The sequence below is a fragment of the Microtus pennsylvanicus genome, chromosome 11, assembly GCF_037038515.1.
Source record: "Microtus pennsylvanicus isolate mMicPen1 chromosome 11, mMicPen1.hap1, whole genome shotgun sequence".
NCBI lineage: Eukaryota > Metazoa > Chordata > Mammalia > Rodentia > Cricetidae > Microtus > Microtus pennsylvanicus.
Genome location: NC_134589.1, coordinates 34433994 through 34454047, shown reverse-complemented (window position 1 = coordinate 34454047; position 20054 = coordinate 34433994). Strand labels below are relative to the sequence as shown.

The 20054-nt window shown below is 40.2% G+C and overlaps 1 protein-coding gene across 1 annotated transcript; it reads left to right on the top strand.

Moving 5' to 3' along the window:
* The first annotated feature begins 110 nt into the window (after positions 1-110).
* On the top strand, positions 111-19517 carry Ska2 (spindle and kinetochore associated complex subunit 2). Its single transcript, XM_075991206.1, has 4 exons — positions 111-201; positions 6945-7031; positions 10856-11032; positions 18492-19517. The coding sequence occupies exons 1-4, from the start codon at positions 169-171 to the stop codon at positions 18558-18560; spliced, it is 366 nt and encodes a 121-aa protein (XP_075847321.1). The 5' UTR covers positions 111-168; the 3' UTR covers positions 18561-19517.
* The last annotated feature ends 537 nt before the right edge of the window (positions 19518-20054 follow it).

Sequence of the window (20054 nt, the reverse complement as noted above, 5' to 3'; positions counted from 1 at the left end):
GTTTCATAAGTGGGGGCGTTACCCAATCGCCAATGGGCGGGCGCCGGCGGAACGGACCAGCCAATGAGCGCGAGACGTTGAGTGACAGCTGTCCAATAGAGACCCTCCGTGCTAGCACGACTCGCCGCTTAAGCGCCTCCGCGGTCTCAGGAATGTCAACTATTCAACATGGAGGCGGAGGTCGATAAGCTGGAACTGATGGTGAGTGGAGAGCGAAGGCAACCGATTGGGTAATTGGTTTTCCCCACCGAAGGCCTAGAAGGCGAGGCGCCATTTGGAGGCGCCGGGAACCCTGGGTGGCGGAGGCTGGAATCTGGATCGACTTCCCTCCTCCTGCATCGAAGGGAGCCACCGCCGCCTTGGTCTCTTAACCGCCGCGGGGGAAGGGGTTACATCCGGGGAACTCGGGAGGGAAATGGCGGGAGATGTTGAGGGTGTGGGCCTTTGTAATTCCCTGCTCCTCGCTTTCACCTCCACCGGCTCCCGGGGCCGCGCCCGGTACAGACGCCGTCTCGGGTTTCCACCTCTGTGCCCCAATGTGACCGGAATGGTCTTTAGGAGCCGGGAGGAGGAGAGAGGTCGTTCACGTTTCCCCAGCAGAGGGATGGAGGATGAGGCGGGGCATGAAGTCCAGGGGCGCCGAAATTCGGGCTCCCCGGCGCACCTCTTCGCAGGCGAGCTGGGACGCTCGGAAAGAGGACGCTAGGCTCGCACGAGAAACTTCGTCGCGGTCCTGTCGAGCCGGCTCGGAGCGGCTCGGAGGTGGCGTGGGAGAGGAGCGAGCCGCGGGCACCGAGCCTGGAGCTCCTTCCAGGAGCGCGTGCGGCATCGCGCCAGGCCAGGCCGCTGCTTTCAGCTGCCCCTTCTCTCCTCTGTGCAAGTAGCGCCCGGGACGAAGGACCTCGGTGGCCGCTGGCGTGTCCGGCCGTGCACTGGGCGCCCAGCCCCGGGGCCTTCTAGTTGTCTCTGGGAGGGTTTCCCTAGTACTATGTCTCTTTATTCTCGCCCTCCTGTCTTTGCCCTGGCCGCTTGGTCGCCGCGCCTTTTTTCTTAGTTCCCTTATTCTGTCTTCAGCCTTCTTTTGCCTGGTCACTCCCCCCCACCCCCCAGATTGGAATAGCTCCCTTAAAAATATAGAATGTGAAGGAATCATTGAGGTTTCCCCCCTTAAATAACAACATTAATATTAAAAAGTAAAATGCTTCTTTCTTCGCCCATAATCTGTCCTTCCCCTCTCCAAGGAATATCTTGAGTTTGTTATTCCTGCCGTGGAAAGGACTTTAGGGTGATCCTGGAAGATAGCGAGCATCACCCCCCCCCCATTCCCACTCCAGAAAGTGTGACGCCTCAGTTTCTTTTCTCTTTCATTAATGAATTCAGGTGTTTCACGTACGTTTTATTAGAGGGCTTTTGTTGCTTTTAATATTGTATTTTAAACTTTCTTTGTGGAGAGTGTGGGGAAGGGGGAACGGGGAGAATTTTTTGCAGCTTTCCAAATCTTCATAAATGAAATGAATATTTGACTTCAAGGGTTTTGTGTGTGTGTATGTGTGTGCGCGCGTGCTATTAACGTATTAAACACACACCCAGAATGTTAATATTGTGGTTAGAGTTTGTCAATAGGCATGTGCTCTCCCGCATTATGGATTCCTTCCTTTGGAGTAGGTGGAGATAGTTTGCCTTGTTAGAGGCTAATTCTTTTTTTTTCAACAGGTTATTGTCTAGTTGGTGGAGCTTTAGCCTTTCCAGTACAATCAATACTCAGACTTTTAAAAAATATTGAGCAGGTGATCTTAAGGAAAACACAAGTAAACATCCTGCAAAAAGTAAGTTTTAGGAAGTTATGAGATTGCTGAACTTTAACATTTTTAGATATTGTATCAATTATGGTGTAGCTTTAAAATTTCTTTATGAAGAGGATGAAAGGCACACAGCTTTTCCTTTTGTGACATTTCCTGAAATATATTCATGGTAGCATTTTAATTTTCCAAGTTACTTTTTTTCTTTATCAAGGGCTTAAAAAACACATTCAATTTTTTTTATCATGATTTTCAATGTTAACTTTAGCTTTTTATTGATTAAATAGCAAAAGACATCTCATCTTCAAATGAACCAAATTCCTAAAAGAAAAAAAAAAGTATCTGTTGAAGTTATCATTTCCAAACTGAAGATAAGTGATGTAAAAGTCTTAACATCTTTAAAAGGTTTGCTAAGGAGCCTTTGGGTGTGTGAAAGGAGTGTACAATATTGTAAAGGTGATAGTTACTCTAGCTCTGTAAAAAAAAAGTTTTCTCTGTATTTTTCTTTTGTTAACATCTAATTTAGAAAATTAAGTTTATTTTTTAAACACTTGTCTTTAAAACCTAGTGCTTGGTTAGCAGAGTTAAATATTCCCAAATTTGAGTTTTGTGGCCCAGCATCTGAGGATAAGTTCCAGCTCTTTTGAGTCCATTTTTTAGTAGGTTTAATCTGTCTAAGAAACTGAACTGGACCATTTAAAGGAAGGTCAATGAAAATAATGGGAATGTATTTTTGCATCAATCAACATTACTAATGGTGGAATAAACTCATTGTAGAATAATCTTTGTCCCTGACATTTTCCCTTTGCCTGCTGATTGAGTGGTACTCCTGCCCTCCCTTTGTGATACTCTAGGGATTGTTCACAGAAGGTAGTGTAATATGATACTTGGGTCCTGTTTCTTGACTTTCAAGGAAACTTTTTTTATCCCTCTCACTGTTTTCTTGATATTTCTAAGTTTGAAGGAAATGGATTTGCTTTTCTTCACTACATAGGATATTTTAAGAGTTAAACTGAAATATTAAAAATACTTTTGCCTAGTATTAGGTTAGGTTGGGTTAATGTCCAGTTAAGAATATATCAGTTCCCTGATAATCTCTCTTTTTTTGTCTTAGCCCTCAATAAATTCTCGAGGCACAAGATTTGTGTTGTGTGTGTGCACGTGTATTAGATTCCATAGAGGTAAATTATGTATATAGTCATTTGTTTTCTTTTTTTTTTAAATATTTATTTATTTATTATATATACAATATTCTGTCTGTGTGTATGCCTGCAGGCCAGAAGAGGGCACCATACCCCATTAGAGATGGTTGTGAGCCACCATGTGGTTGCGGGGAATTGAACTCAGGACCTTTTAAAGCTCTTAACTGCTGAGCCATCTCTCCAGCCTCTTGTTTTCTTATTTTTTAAGATTTATCTTATGAATATGAGTGTTTTGCATGTATGTATGTCTGTGCACCACATGTGTGCCTGGTGCCCAAGGAGATCAGAAGAGGGCATTGGATCTCTTGCAACTGTTGCAGATGATTTTGAGGCACCAAGTGGGTGCTAGGAATCGAACCCAGGACCTGTGCAAGAACAAGTGCTCATAACCACCGAATCATTTGCATTTGTTTTCTTTGAATTACTCAAATGACTTGCTTTCAATGGTAGGTAACCAATTGCTTTGGAAAAGGAGTGAGGCAACATTACTTTTCAGCAGAGAACAGAAATATTTTTTTCATACATTTGCCTCAATAGTAATTATAGCATATCTTGTTGATATCAGTCCTAAAGTATTACTGATGCCCAGGACATCTTATAAAATTCATTTACATCTGTGTGTGTTTATGTTTGAATGCTGCTACTTACCAAGTTAGTTATCAGAAACCAATTATTACTTGGGTTTTAAGTCTTTTGCTCTTCAAAAAATAAACCTTGGTATAAATGTTTTTAGGTTTTGGATGTCTTCTGACCAAAACTGGCAACTCAGCTTTAAGGTCTTTGCACTCTGGAGCTTACACTCCTTTCCTGCTCACTACTGCTGGCGACTGCTCTGACTTTATTGCACTACTGTACTTTACAGCTAGCAGTGCAATAGTATTGTCAAAGCATCCGAAAGCAGCTCACACCTTCCGTGCCTCTTGTCTTACTTCTTTAGTATTGCAAAAATTTTCCTATAGCTTCCAGTGCTGAAAACTATAATTTTGTGAGCATGTATATTTTTAAAAAGTCATCATTTGAAGAAGAAAAACCTTAATATTAAAAATGCATTGCTGTATCGCACTGATAATTAATGTATATGTAAAGTCATGGCTTCTAAAAATAGTACTTTGTAATTTGCTTCTTTTTGTAATAGACTTGGATAGCAACTCTTAGATCTCATTAGATTGTAAGTGACGAACAGTTTCATGTCTGCCTGCTATGGTAACTTGCTAAGTCTTAGTGTTAATTTTGGTATTACATAGGAAATGCTTGGATTTAAAACTCAGGGAGGGGACTAGAGAGATGGTTCAGCAGTAAGAACACTACAAGGACCTGCGTTCCCTTCCCAGTACCCATATCTAGTAGCTTACAGCCATTTATAACTCCAGCTCCAGGGGCCTCCATGCCATTTTCTGGCCTCTGCTGTCACATATTGATACATAAACACAATAATAAAATCTTTAAAACTTAGAAATGCTTGATTATTGTCATTATAAAATATAACTCATCATTTTTGGTAATGCTTAATGCATATTTTACATAAGTAAAACTCAATTTTAAGTGTACACTTTAATGAGTTTTGGCAAATGTATATAATCATTTTACTACCTCCACTGCTAAAATAAAATATTTCCATCATATTGAAAAGTTCCTTTGTGCCTATCTGTAGTTTTCTCAAACAGTAGTTTTCTAAAATTTCTTATGAATGAGCTGATACATTATTTGGTCTTTTATGTTTGCCTTTTGCACTTACTGTAACTGCTTTTGTCATTTTACCTTTGTTGCATGCATTGATAACTGACTTATTTTTATTGCTGAATAGTATTCCATTGTATAAAGTCTGACAAATTGTTTCTTGGATGGTTTCCAGGCTTTGCCTATTATGAATAAAATTGTTGCAAGCATTGAGTGTTTTTGTGTGGACATAATTTCTTATTTCTGTTGTGTAAATACTGAGAAATAGGATTACTAGGTATTGTGAATATATGTTTGATTTTGTAAGAAATTGCTAAAATCAACTGGGGAGTGGTGGCATTTGCCGGAGCAGGTATATCTCTGGGTTTGAGGCCAGCCTGGTTTACACAGCTAGTTGGAAAATCAGGGCTATAATGAGAAACCCTGTCTCAAAAAAAAAAAAAAAATACAAAAATACAAAAAATAACAAAAAAACAAAAAAGAGAAAAAGAGAAAAATTTGATAAAATATTTTTCATGGTTGCCTTAATGATATTGAATATTTTTCATGTGTTTATTTGCAACTGATATATCTTTTTTTTTTTTTTTTTGGATACAGGGTTTCTCTATAGCTTTGGAGCCTGTCCTGGAACTAGCTCTTGTAGACCAGGATGGCCTCGAACTCACAGAGATCCACCTGCCTCTGCTTCCTGAGTACTAGGATTAAAGGCATGCACCACTACTGCCTGGCGCAATTGATATATCTTTGTTGTCTTAAAGTCTCCTGGTATCCATGCATGTACATATGTGCATCCACATAACACACAGACACAAACACTTAATTTTTTTCTCAATCAAAGGTCACTAATAATTTGTTCCTTGGAGATATGTTGTTTGGGAGTGAGAGAGATGGCTTAGTGGTCAAGGGTGCTTCCTGTTCTCCCAGGGGACTAGAATTTGCTTTATAGCACCAATGTTGGGCACCTTGCAATCATCTGTAGTTCCAACTTCAGGGAATCCTACACCTTCTTCTGTCCTCTGAGCTAACTTCACACACGTGGAAAATACACTTACACAAACACATAAATTGAAAAGGGTTTTTTCTTTGTAAATTTTAAACTATTAAACTATTTCTATGTGTATGTGTGTGCTTGCTTGGGTTTGTGTCCACCACATGTATATAAGAGCCAGTGAAAGCCAGAAGAAGGTGCTGCAACTTCTGAAACTGGAGTGACAGATGGCTCTGAGCAGCATGTAGATGCTGAGAACTGAAGGAACCTAGATCCTCTGTAGGAGTAGTAACCTCTCTTAACCATTGACTCATCTCTCCAGCTGTCGATTGAACACGGTCCTGTATCACACATCTTAGGTGTATTGGTGCACATGCCCTGGGGCATGTGTTAGTCAAACTTACATGACAGTTCTTTGCTCCCATCATGTAGGTGTTTGAAATGGATGTAGCTTGGTGGAGCATACAAGAGGCCCTGTGACCAGACTGCCTGAAATAGAATAATGGAGGGTCATACGTCTCCTCTAATCCCAGCCACTCCAGAGGGTAAACTGGAGGATTAAGATTTCAAGCTCATTTTCTGCTGTGACCAGCCCTCTGTATACCTGGTTTACATTAAACCCTGTCTCAGACCAACAGAAAAAAGCACATGCCCTTCCCTCCACCATGTAGATCCTGGGCTTGACGATCATCAGGCTTGACCGTAGGCCTCTTCACCTGCTAAATCGTCTCAACATTCAATGCAGCCCTAGGTTTAAGTTTTTGTTTTTGTTTGTTTTTATGTCCCCGCCCCCCGCCCTCCGCAACTGGATTTCTCTAGCTTTGGAGCCTGTCCTGGAACTAGCTCTGTAGACCAGACTGGCCTCAAAGTCACAGAGATCCGCCTGCCTCTGCCTCCTGGGTGCTGGGATTAAAGGCGTGCGCCACCATCACCCGGCCTAGGTTTATGTTTTTTGTTTTTTTTTTTTTTGGTTTTTCGAGACAGGGTTTCTCTGTAGCTTTGGAGCCTGTCCTGGAACTAGCTCTTGTTGACCAGGCTGGTCTCGAACTCACAGAGATCCGCCTGCCTCTGCCTCCCGAGTGCTGGGATTAAAGGCGTGCGCCACCACCATCCGGCCTAGGTTTACGTTTTTAATAGAGCATAAATACTATGGATATTGTTTGCTTTATATACTACAAGTTTAAAAGGAGTGTATCCTATATTAAAATATTCAAGAATGAATAATTATGCCTACTAATACATTTTTGTTAACTAAATAATATGTGTGCTGATTTTTAGTTCCAGAAAGCTGATTCTGATTTGGATTACATTCAATATAGGCTGGAGTATGAAATCAAGACTAATCACCCAGATTCAGCAGGAGAGGTAATTGGGAAATTAGTAAATTCTTTTGTTTTTGTTTTTTTTTTCAAGACAGGGTCTCACTCTCTAAGTAGCTCTGCCTGTCCTAGAACTCACTATGTAGACCAGACTGACTTTAGTGTCACAAATACCTGCCTGCATCTGCCTCCCGAGTGGTGGCGTTAAAGGTGTGTACCTCTATGCCTAGCTAGGTAGTTCTTTTTAATAAGTGCTTTGTACAAAGATGTTCTGGTAATTTCTCTAATGTAATATGTTCTAATAATTATTAAGCACCAATTTTTTCTTTTAAGTGCTAGGTTTGTATAGTCACAAAATCTTGTTTTGATGGAAGATTGCTCTTGGTATACTGAAGTGATTCTACTTATTTCCCCAAGAGAATAGGAATATATGTTTATAGAATGACATGTATGTAAATATTTTTTGTTGTTGTTGCTTTTTGTTTGTCAAGACGGGGTTTCTTTGTATAGCCCTGGCTGTCCTGGAATTCACTTTGTAGACCAGGCTGGCCTTGAACTCACAGAGATCCGCTTGCCTCTGCCTGCCAAGTGCTGGGATTAAAGGCGTGTACCACCACTGCAGTCTTATATGCTAACTTATAAAACAGTTAAGGAACTCAAAGTAAGGAGGAAGCCTCTGAAGTGACAAGACAGAATAGTTCTACCTCTGGAATAGTGGTTTGTAACTGAAGGGAGAAGGGTTGGTAGTCATGATAGTCTCTGGGGAAGATGATATGTTGTTAAGTTTGCTGTATTATAGATATGAACAATGATTTTTGAATAAAGTTATATAATTATTTTTACTGGTCCCCTTTCAACTTGACACAATCCATGGTCATTTGGGGGGAACGGCAATTGAAAAAAAAATACCTTTTTTTATTTTTGGATTTTCAAGACAGGGTTTCTCTGTAGCTTTTGGTTCCTGTCCTGGAACTAGCTCTTGTAGTCCAGGCTGGCCTCGAACTCACAGAGATCCGCCTGCCTCTGCCTCCTGAGTGCTGGGATTAAAGGCGTGTGCCACCACCGCTCAGCTGAAAAAAAATACCTTTATCAGGCTGGCCTGTAAGTGGGTCTGTGAGCATTTCCTTCTTTTAATAATTGATGGGTATGGCCCAGCTCACTGTAAGCAGGGCCCTCCCTGGGCAGAGATGTCCCTGGGTTGTATAAGAAAGCAGGCTGACTAGGGATGGAAGCAAGTGAGGAAGCAGCATTCCTCCATTACCTCTGCTTCCATTCCTGTCTCCCTCCAGAGTTCCTGCGCTGACCTCCTTTTCGGACGGACTGACTGGGATGAATATGCTAAATAAACCCTTTCCTCCCAGACATGGTTTTGGTCCGTGTTTTATTACAGCAATAGAAAGCAAACCAGAACAGTATTGAAGGTTACATTGCTTAGAAATTACAAACTATTAATTTTGAGAGAGTCTCACTGTTGCTTAGGCTGGTCTTCATTTCTGGGCTTAAGTGAGATCCCCTGTCCCAGCCCCTGAGTAGCTGGAATTACAGGTGCATGCCCACTGACGCAGAGCTCTGTTTATGTATCATAGCTCATGCCTTTTAAGTATATATGTCCATGGGAAATGAAACATCTCCATCTATGGTCTGTTGATAGTAGAGTTGACAGGACTTGACAGTAGACAGGAAATAGCACATTTAAATAAAAAAAAACATACATTAAAGAAATTATTTTCGGCTGGGCATGATATTGCTCACCCAAAATTGCCAGTAATTGGGGGACAGGCTAAAGCATCACTACAAAGTTTTAGCTAACCTCTTTATGTGCGTTTGGGGCAGTTAGGTCCACATAATGAGATTCTGTCAAAAAAAAAAACCCAAAAATTAAACTACAGAAGACTCTCAAACAAAAGATTGGTTTTGCGAGTTCAAGGCCAGCCTGAACTTTGAACAAACAAATGCAGTAAGGTATACAATTCTGTGGATTTTCTTCCTGTAGCTCTTCCCACAATAATTTTTAAAAAATTTTTATTACTAGGCTGGGCTGTGGTGGTGTACGCCTTTAATCCCAACACTCAAGAGACAGGCAGATGGATTTCTATAAGTTCAAGACCCGCCTAGTGTACAATGCGAGTTACAGGACAGATAGTCCCCCACTCCAAAAACATTAATAATAGTGCTGTGTGTGTGGCCCATGGGAGGAGGTTAGAGGACAACTTTTGGAGTCAGTTCTCCATGGATTAGTAATATGTTCACATTGAATTCAAGTCATCAGGCCTACAGGGTAACTACTTTACTTACTGAGCCATATCACCAGCCCCTGCTTTAGATCTTAACATTTACAATTTACATTACCATACTTTTTGAACGTCTTTATCATGAGAAAGAATCTCATTCCCCATTACCCTGTTCCCACACTTGCCAGGTCATGGCCTCAATTAATTTACTTTCTCTTCCCATACACCTGTTACCGTAAACATTTTACAAAGATGGAAGTATAAGTATGTGGGTGTCTTATGTTTCACTTAACATGTTTTCAAGGTTCATCCATGTAGCATGAGCAGTTCTTAATTCCTTTCTATTATTAAAATTATCTATTGTATCCCATTGTTTATCCACTCATCAGTTAGATAGCAGTCTAGCCCAACTTTTAGGCTACAGTGAATAATGCCCCTGTGAATGTTCATGTAGAAGTTCTGGGGTGCCACATACTTTCATTTCTGTGGGTATGTACGTGAAATTTCTGGCCATAGAAGCAACTCATACTCGATATTTTGAAGAAAACATCAAAATGTTCAAAATAGTTATTAAAACGATCCTTTTGGTAGTTTTGAAACAGTTTCTGTATATAGTCTAAGTTAGCCTTAAACTTCTAAAGCCCAGGCAGTCTCAAATCTGCTATGTAACCCAGGATACTCTGGAACGTCTTATCTTTCTATTTCAACCTCCCATTTGCTGGGGTTACAGACATCTGCCGCTGTGCTTGACCTGGCAAATCTTTTGAAGTGTACTGTTCAGATGCTGTTGCGTATTTACCTTGTGTAGCTCTGTCTGTCCTGGAACTCACTCTGTAGACCATGCTGGCCTTGACTTCACATAGATCTGCCTGCCTCTGCCTCCTGAGTGCTGGGATTAAAGGTGTGCACCATCATCACCCAGCTATTTCAGCAAATTTTCACCTTTCCAAATTTAACACACTGTACTTATTAAACAGTAACCTTCCATAATCCTTTCTACCCAACTTCATTGCCCCAAAACTACCATTCTACTTTGAGTCTTTATGAATTTTACTAGATTCTGTATTTGTTCATTTGTGATTGGCTTATTTCACACATTTATGAATATCCTCCGGATATCCAGATTATGGGCTTTCCAAATAGGACTAACAACCTCAGTTCAAATCCCTGAACCCATAGTGGAAGGAGAGAATTTACCCTTGAAAGTCATTCTGCAACCTCCACTTGTCCACAGTCATGTGTGTGTACTTTTACACACACAGAGATACACACACACTTGATTCATTCATTTATCATTGTCAGGATTTTCTTTAAAAATTTTACAATATTTCCTTATGGTTTTGTGTGTAAGTGTGTATGTATATGTGTGTGGATATAAACAAGGAAGGGAGGCCCTCTGTAACTTGGTATGGTGGTCCATACCTTTAATCCCCAGCACTCGGAGGCAGAAGCAGGTGGATTTCTGAGTTCCAGGTCAGCCTGGTCTAAAGAGCAGGTTTTAGGTCAACCAGGGTGACCAAACTTCTACAAACTGCAAATGTGATAGAATGTGTTGTACATATATATTACTTTCTAAAAATAAATTTAATTTTCTCACTACATCATTTAACATATATTAACCTTATTTTTTCTGATATAGAAAAATCCAGGTGAAATTTTAAAGGAATTATCAGCAATAAAGTCTCGATATCAAGCTTTGTGTGCACGTTTTAAGCCACTTTCTGTTGAGCAAAAAGAGAACAAGAGCCGCATTTGTGCTACTCTGAGCAAGACAATGGCCATGGTACAAGAACTACAAAAGCACACAGACCTGGAGGTAATGTCCTTAGTTGACAGATTGGATTTATGAAGTTTTAGTTGTGAATATTGTTTTAAATTTAAAACCCCACTATGTTGTGCAATGTCCAGGCACAACTTCCAGAATACTTGGATGTGATTGAGTTGGTGAGGAAATGAAGCAAAGACAGAGATATACAGACAGAAATGCTGGGATTTGGTAGCCTGTACTCTATTTAGAGAAGCCTTAGCATCCCAGAAGCTCTGTGTTTTTTATGTAGAGTTGAACAGGGGCAGGGTTATTGCACATGGCTGAACAAGGAAGTGGGTTTATTACATACAGAATTTATGGAATATAGCTGGATCGAGGAGACAGGTTCAGCTAATAGGGATGAGCCATTTCTACAGGAGGGCAGTTCTCAGGCCATGAATATCTAGAGCGAGAAAGCTCTGGTGGATATTTTTTGCACACACTGTCAACAACACAATTCACTCAGGACTTTAGTCACCAATGGCTTACTCTACTTCCTACCGTATTGAGACGTAAAATTTAGTAGTCAGTTTAAACTATTGATAGAAATTATATTTTCTTGATTCCCTGAAACTTAATTGCTTTTCTTTTTTGTAAAAGATTAAAAAAAATCATGTCACTTTGAGTTAGTGAAAAGTACTGTCTTGGGTTTTGTAACCATGACAGAAGAGAAAAGTTAAATTTACTCAACTTATAAAATGAAGCAACTTTTTTTTTTGTTTTTGGACACAGGATGGTCTCATTGTGTAGCACTGGCTTGGACTCAAAGCATTCTTCCTGCCTCAGCCTCCTGAGTGCTGGAATTACAGACATGTGCCTCCATACTGGGATTCTCCTGGGTCAAACAGGAACTAGTAGTTGATGCAAAGTCAGACAGAGTGGCAGTTACCTAATCCTAGCACTTGGGAGGTGGCGGCAGCAACAACAAAAAATCCCCTCCTTCCCCCCGCCTCCCCAAAAGTTATAGGCTCATCTGATCTATATAGTGAGTTCCAGGGCTAGGCAGTGAGACCCCTTCTTAAAGAGAAACTTAACAGCAAACTGTTCAATGGCGACCTGAGGTACAGAGTAAGATCCTGCCTCAACAACAAACCAAAGAACAAAACAAAACAAACCAAACAAACAAAAAAGCCCAGAAAGGGCTGGAGATGTGTAGTGCTTACCCACCACCATGCATGAGGCCTCAGGTTCAGTCCCCAGAACTGCATGAACCGGGCATGGTGGGCTACATGTGTTATCTCAGGACTTGAAGCAGGAGGATTGGAAGTTTGAGGTCATCCTTGTCTACAAAGGGAGTTGGAGGCCAGTTTGTTATTCATGAGATCCTATCTCAAAAATGGAAGGAGGGGAGTAAGGCCAGGGAAGCCCCATATCTAGTAAGACATCAAATGTTGATGGTACACCTGTAATCTCATGTCTTGGAAAACAGAAGCAGAAGGACTGCCATAATTCCAGGCCAGCTGGGCTACATAGCAAGACACTGTCTGAAAAAGAAAAAGGGGAATAAAAGTCATAAATACAGATGATTTCTCAATCTTTCTTTTTTGTTGGTTTTATTTGTTTCAGATGTATGTAGCCTTGGCTGGTCCGGAACTCAGTATGTAGATCAGTAGACCAGGCTGATGTTGAATTTAGAGAGCTCTACCTGTCTCTGCCTTCCAAATGATAGGATTAAAGGCATGCACCATCATGCTCTAGACCTTCCAGTGTGTGTGTGTTGGGGGATCAAAGTCAGTGCCTTGTTCATGCTTGGGAAGCACTCTACCATGGAGCTATATTCTGCTGGGTTTTTTGTTTTGTTCTGTTTTTGTTTTTTAAATCTCCTTTCCTGGAGTGGAGTAGGTATGATTGACTAGCTCGGACCTTCTTCATCCTCTCCTTCCATCCTCATCTTCTTCATCTTATTTGATTTTTTTCAAAAAATATTTATTTAGCTTTTTATTTTTCGTGATTTTGGTGTGATGGTTATAGAGAGTTGTGAGCTGCCATGTGGGTGCTAGGAATTAAACCTGGGTCCTCTGTGAAAGCAGCCAGTCTCTTAACCTCTGAGCCATCTCTCAAGCCTCAAACTATTTGTTTTTTGGTTTTTGAGACAGGGTTTCTCTGTAGCTTTGGAGCCTGACCTGGAACTCACTCTGCAGATCAGGCTGGCCTCGAACTCAGAGATCTGCCTGTCTCTGCCTCCTGAGTGTTGGGATTAAAGGTGTGCGCAACCAACGCCTGGCCTTACTTGGTTTAAGAATCCTTATAATTGTGAACTTATGTCACTAATGTGTAAAGACTCCTCAGATATGTTGTGATTTAAAAACATCAGCTACTGTGCTAGGCACCAAAAGTTTGAACTGAGAACTGAGTGATTTAATAGGATTTTCATGCAATATCAATGAAAATTTGGGGGTTCAGACAGAAGAGATTGTCTGTAGAAGGGATCAAAGAATAGAACTAGATTAGATAAAGATCTTCAATTTGTTTGTTTGTCTTTTGTTTTTCAAGACAGGGTTTCTCTGTGTTACAGTCCTGGCTGTCCTGGAACTTGCTTGGTAGGTTAGGCTGGCCTCGAACTCACTGAGATCCAACTTCCTCTGCTTCCCTAGTGATGGGATTAAAGGCCTATGCCACCACCACCTGGCTAAGATCTTCAGTTTTAATTAGGGTGTTATTAGTACTGGCTTCTCTTTTGAATTTTTTTTTTTAAATTTTATTTAACTTTATTTCATGCATGTTGGTATAACAATGTCAGATTCTCTTGAACTGGAGCTACAGACAGCTGCGAGCTGCCATGTGGGTGCTGGGAATTGAACCCGGGTCCTCTGGAGGAGCAGTCAGTGCTCTTAACCACTGAGCCATCTCTCCAGCCCCTCTTTTGAATTTTTTTAAAGATTTATTTTTATATGTATGAGTGTAGCTTACATGTAGTTATGTACTATGTATGTACCAGATGCCCATAGAAATCAAATAGAGCATTTGATTCTTCAGAATTAAAGTTACCTGTGTTTGTGAGCCATAATGTAGGTGCTGGGAACCAAACCTGGGTTCTCTGTAAGAGGAACAAGTGCTTTTAACCACTGAGACATCTCTAGCCTGATCTTGAACTTGATGTGTGCTAAGCAAGTATCTACCAACTAAACCACAGTTTAACCTGTTATTGCCATTCACGTCACACTTTCATCATTATGTTTGACCAAAATTTGACACTAGGAACACATTTTCTTGGGAAATAAATCTCGGAAACTATGTGGCTTCACATGTCCTTATCAACATATCTACTTATAGAACCATGAAATTGTAGAAAAATTGGAGTGAGTGACCAAAGAAAACTGTAATATTTTGTATGCTTTAGAATACAATATCTTGCTGGGTATACTAAATAGTGCCATTATTTCTCACTAAACTCCTATTAAGTCTTTCATTCAGCCACAAGGAAAAAATATCTGAAATGAGCAATAATTATGTCACATAAAGACAACTCTGGGAACTTTAAGTTTTGGAACAGATTATGGCAAGTAGGAGAAATGATTGGAGAGCAGGTTATGAGCCTTGAAAAAGGAAGCTGTAGGCCGGGCGGTGGTGGCGCACGCCTGTAATCCCAGCACTCGGGAGGCAGAGGCAGGCGGATCTCTGTGAGTTCGAGACCAACCTGGTCTACAAAGGGAGTTCCAGGACAGGCTCCAAAGCTACAGATAAACCCTGTCTTGAAAAACCAAAAAAAAAAATTAAAAAGGAAGCTGTATTTCAGAGTTATGTTGGCCATTTGGGATGGTATGCATCTTGTACCCTTACTTTAGAATGAGATGAGCAGGGGGCTGAGCAATTAAGAGTGGTAAGAGCACATACTGCTCTTCCAAAGTACCCAGCACCCATGAGAGGCTCACAACCTTGTGTTAACTCCGGTTGCAAGGGTTATTTCCTTTGACCTAGGGTATGATTCATGTACACACACATCCATATAAACATAATTAACAACTTTATCTGTTTATTTCTGTCTTTTGAGACAGGGTCTCAGTATGTAGCTCTGTGCTACCACACACCATACACATAATTAAAAATAAGAAAAATGAATGGAATTTAAAAAGTTTTTTTTAGGCTATCTACCATGTAGCAAACAATTGTGAAATGTTTATCTTGTATGCAGTGTTCTGTCTGCATTTATGTCTGCTGGCCAGAAGAGGGCGCCAGACCTCATTACATATGGTTATGAGACATGTGGTTGCTGGGACTTGAACTCAGTACCTCTGGAAGAGCAACCAGTGCTCTTAACCTCTGAGTCATTTCTCCAGCCCCCCCAAAAGGAATATTTATTAAAAATGATATTTTAAAGTTCAGTGAAATTACAGATGTGCTATTCAGGCTTACAAACGCTCAAGTTTAAAGGAGGTGGATTAATGAAATCCTTATATTGTCAACATGTCTGTTATTTAAATGTGAAAGAAAAGAGAATGGCAGTTATTGATGGTTGAATAGCCAAAAATAGCTCTCAACCTAGAGCTGTGTGTATAACTCAGTGGTTGGCATGCGTATAGCTCAGTGAGTATAACTTAGGTGTAGGTTAATGACTTGGCTTATGCAAGGCCCTGGGTTTGAACCTCAGTATTACCAGAAAGAGACTTTTGTAAAACAAAGTCATGTAGAATAGAATCTGCAAAGGAATTTCAAATTTATTTCTCCACTAATGGGAACAAATGTTTGAGAATAAAGTCAAAGGCTACATTTAACTAAAGATTTGTTAAAATGCTCTAAAATATCCTAAAAGGCTTTCCCATTATTTTGTGAGCATGAAGAACAACAAAATCTGTTCAAGGAAACTGGTATTTTCTTTATGTGCAGCAGAAAGTAAAACTGTTCAGGTATTGCTATAATCTTTTCCAGTGACTTCATTAGGAAAGGCAACACAATGTCTTTGAATTAGCAGTATTCAAAAGGACACTTAAATTGAGCATCTCAATACATAGGAGCCAAGAACAGAAAAGGAAGTGGGGAAAAAGGCATTCATAGAACTTCTAAGACATGGAGGCTTAAATGTGCTCAATTATAAAGGTTGTTACTAGAGAGAGACATTTGTACCTAAACAAGTTGAGTATGGTGATTATGCCTGTAAGTGCAGTGCTTGGAAGACCAAGGCAGGATTCATGTGAATTCCAGGACAGTGTGATCTGCAGAGTAAGATTAATTTAATTTTTGAAAACAGACAAAAAATACCAAAACACCCAGAGCAAAAATATAATTATTGGCAATAAGAAATGCTTTAAAGAGTGTATCATATTTCATTGAAAGATGCTTCAAACAAATATTTCTTGGGAAAAAGTACTACAGGGATTGGAGAAATGGTTCAACAGTTAAGAGTACTTGCTGCTCTTGCAGAGAACCTGAGTTGGGTTCCCAGCACCATGTGGACACATATAGCTGTTCGTAATGCCAGTTTCAAGGGATTGGAGACTCTCTTCTGCTTCTCTGGGCCTGTACACATAGTGTGCATTCACATAGATATACATACACATAAAATACTTCTTTGCTTGTTTTTGAGACAGGGTCTTTCTGTGGTCCTCGCTGTCCTGGAACTTGCTATATAGACAGGCTTGCGCTCTCTCTCTCTCTCTCTCTCTCTCTCTCTCTCTCTCTCTCTCTCTCTCTCTCTCTCTCGGTTTTTTTTTTTTTGAGGCAGGGTTTCTCTGTGGCTTTAGAATCTGGACCAGGCTGGCCTCGAACTCACAGAGATCCTCTTGCCTCTGCCTCCCAAGTGCTGGGATTAAAGATGAGCCCACCACACCTAGCCAAAACCAAAACCCAAAATAATAGTTACATCAAACTTCAGACTGATTAAGTGGGCCTTAATTCTAGGGAAAAGCCTTTGTAGACTTATTAAATATATGGCCTAGAACTCTTCCCTAGTAATCATAGGAGCAATGGGGAATTATTGAAAATATGTGTTGTTACATTAATATCATTCCTTGATTTGAAGCAGATGAGCTCTGCAAGTGTTTCAGTTGCAGAGTTTGTGCTGATAATATACTTGTGAACATGTTGGGCCGATGTTGATCTGTCAAACAAGATGATAGAAAAGGAATGGTGGGGGGGGGGGGCAGGAGAGATGGCTCAGCAGTTAAGAGCACTGGCTGCTCTTCCAAAGGTCCTGAGTTCAATTCCCAGCAACCATATGGTGGCTCACAACCATCTGTAGTGAGATTTGGCGCCCTATTCTGGCATGCAGGCATACATGGAGGCAGAATGTTGTATGCATAATAAATAAATCTTTAAAAAAAAAGAAAAAAAGGAAAGGAATGGGGTTCTGAGATCTTGGAGAATGAGGCTATCCCACAGCCACATATGGCTGTATAAAGTTAAACATGATTACATGAACCTGAAGATGCAGTTCTTCATCCCTGCTCCAGCAGTGCACCTACAGATTATTTCCAGCACCGTGGAAAGTTTTAGAGGATGGTGCTGCACTGGAGAAGCTGATTCTGTAGTTCTGCCATGCTCCAGATTTGGCAGTCTCTCTAGAGATGACCTATATAATTAGGCCGATTTGTAACTATTTCAGAGGTTTGAGCCGTAGCTTGTGTTATTTTCCCATATAACCCTTTTCTCAGCCAACCTGTTGGTGTTCTGTGAAAATCCTTTATTGCTTATTCCCCCCACCTTTTTTGGCTCTTGCTCCCACCTGCTTTGAGTGGATGGTTATTTCTGTTTCCTCATCATCTGTTCTTATTACCTATTAGAGTACTTGCTTTCTTTTCTTTTCTCTCTTTCTTTCCTACTGAGACAGAGTTTCTCTGTGTAGCCCTGGTTGTCCTGGAATTTGCTCTGTAGACCAGGTAGGCCTCAAATTCAGAGAGTCTCCTGTAGCTGCCTTGCAAGTGCTGGGATTAAAGGTCTTCGCCGCTGCTACCACTTGGCTTCTTATTTTTTTTTAAATAGTTTTTGAGATGAGGTCTTCAAAATTTAGCACAAGCTTATTTCTCTGGGAAAAATGTCATAGTTTTTTTTCCCCAAATACAGTATCCAAACATGAATTTAGTTCTGTTAAACAATAGTCCTTAATTTGTTTAATTTCTTTTTTAAAAAAATTATTTTTATTTATGTGCATTGGTGTTTTACCCTTATATTTGTCTGTGCAAGGGTGTCAGATCCTTGGAACTGAAGCTACAGACAGTTGTAAGCTGTCATGTGGGTGCTGAGAATTGAACCTGGGTCCTCTGGAAGAGCAGTCAGTGCTCTTAACTGCAGGGCTATTCCTCCAGCCCAATTTGTTTGACTTCTTGATCTTGTTTGTACAGCCTAATTGCAAGTTCTTTGAAAGCTCATTCACGGTATATAAATAACCAAATAGCTATTGTTTTCCCTTGCCTTCCAAGTTTTATGATTAAATATATATAATCTTACAAAAACATTTGTGATACAAAGCAAAATTTAACTCATTTAACAAGCTCTGACGTTTTTTCAAATAAATATTTTGTAATTTGTTTTCTAGCTGACTCTACTGACTGAAGAGGAGAAAGCTGTGACAGAGCAATTAAGATCTCACCTGCCAGACTTATGAAGACACGGAGTTTTAAAACGGAACTCTAATGGAAAAAAGATCCATTCCAAAGAGATTCAGCAAGATGTTGTATTAATGCTTGGTATCATTAATTCACCAAGGGGTGGGGGGCTGATAAGGAAGATTGAGATTTTCCTTGAGTGTCGAGAATCATATGAGAGGAAATTGTAAGAACTGTAGATTATCTTATGAATAAAAGCCAAAAGGTAAGGAGATTTAAATGCTGATCCCCACAGTTAATTTTGTGGTTACAAGTAATGAAATCCCCTAATACTATTTTTAATCTGTTTTCTTTTTGTATGATTGGGATAATTTGAGATGTTTGGGGATTTTGTAAAAGAATATTCAAGTACATTTTCAATCAGTAGTTGAATGGGAAAAATACTGTATATTATAATTATTCAGGTGTTGTTTTTTGAGACAGGTTCTCACCATGTAGTTCTGGCTAGCCCTGGAGCTCACTAAGGAGTCCAGACTGGCATGAATCCTAGAGAATACTGGGGGTTAAAAACATACACTACCACACTGGGCATTGTTTCTCTCTCTCTGAGACAAGGTCTTACGTATCCCAGACTGGCCTCAGAATTGGTGTTGCCAAGGATACTCTTTTACTTTGCTACCTCCCGGACTGTATAATCTGGCCCCTACACCTGAGTGCTGGGATTCCTAGTGAGTCACCACATCTGGTTTCTGTCATACTAGGGATCTACCTAGAGCCTTGTGCATGCCAGGCTAGCACGGTACCAGCCAAGCCACATCCTCAACCCTGTAAACTCTGTTTTGGAAATGCCCGTTACAGATGATAGCATATTTTTGTTGTGCGTCTATGATGTCCAGTATTTCACGAAACCTAACTAATATAATTAGTAGGCTGCTTTGTGAAAACTTGTTTTTCCCTTTCTTCCCATTGCTTGCTAATAATAAATGAGCCGTTTTCAAATGGTCTTTTAAACTGTTCATCTAGTATTGCGATAATGTTTACCTTTAGTCTAATTTTGTAGTTGGTCATTCTATATGACTGGTAAAACACTTATTTACTACTATCCATTGTGTGTATGTGCGTGTGTGTGTGTATAATCAATCTCACTATATTTTTGTAGTTCTGGGCTTGAACCTAAGGTGTCGCACATACTCTGGATGCAATTTATTACTGGGTTAATATCCCTAAAACCCTTTTATTTATTTAATTTTTTATTTGCTTATGTTTTGAGACAGAGCCTTACTTTGTCCAGGCTTCTCTAGGGTTCCTTAGTGACCTGCCTACCTCAGTTCTTTAATGTTGGCATTACACGGATGAGAAACCATGCTTGGTTATTTGTTTTTGTTTTGAGACACGATTTTACTATTTAACCCTGGTGGTCTGGAACATGTTATGTAGACCATAAAACTCTTAGATCCTCTGCTTCTGCTCTGCGTACTGGGATCAAAGGCAGGCCTTGTTTAATTTTTTAAAAACAATTTATTTTTATTTTATGTACATGTATATTTTGCCTG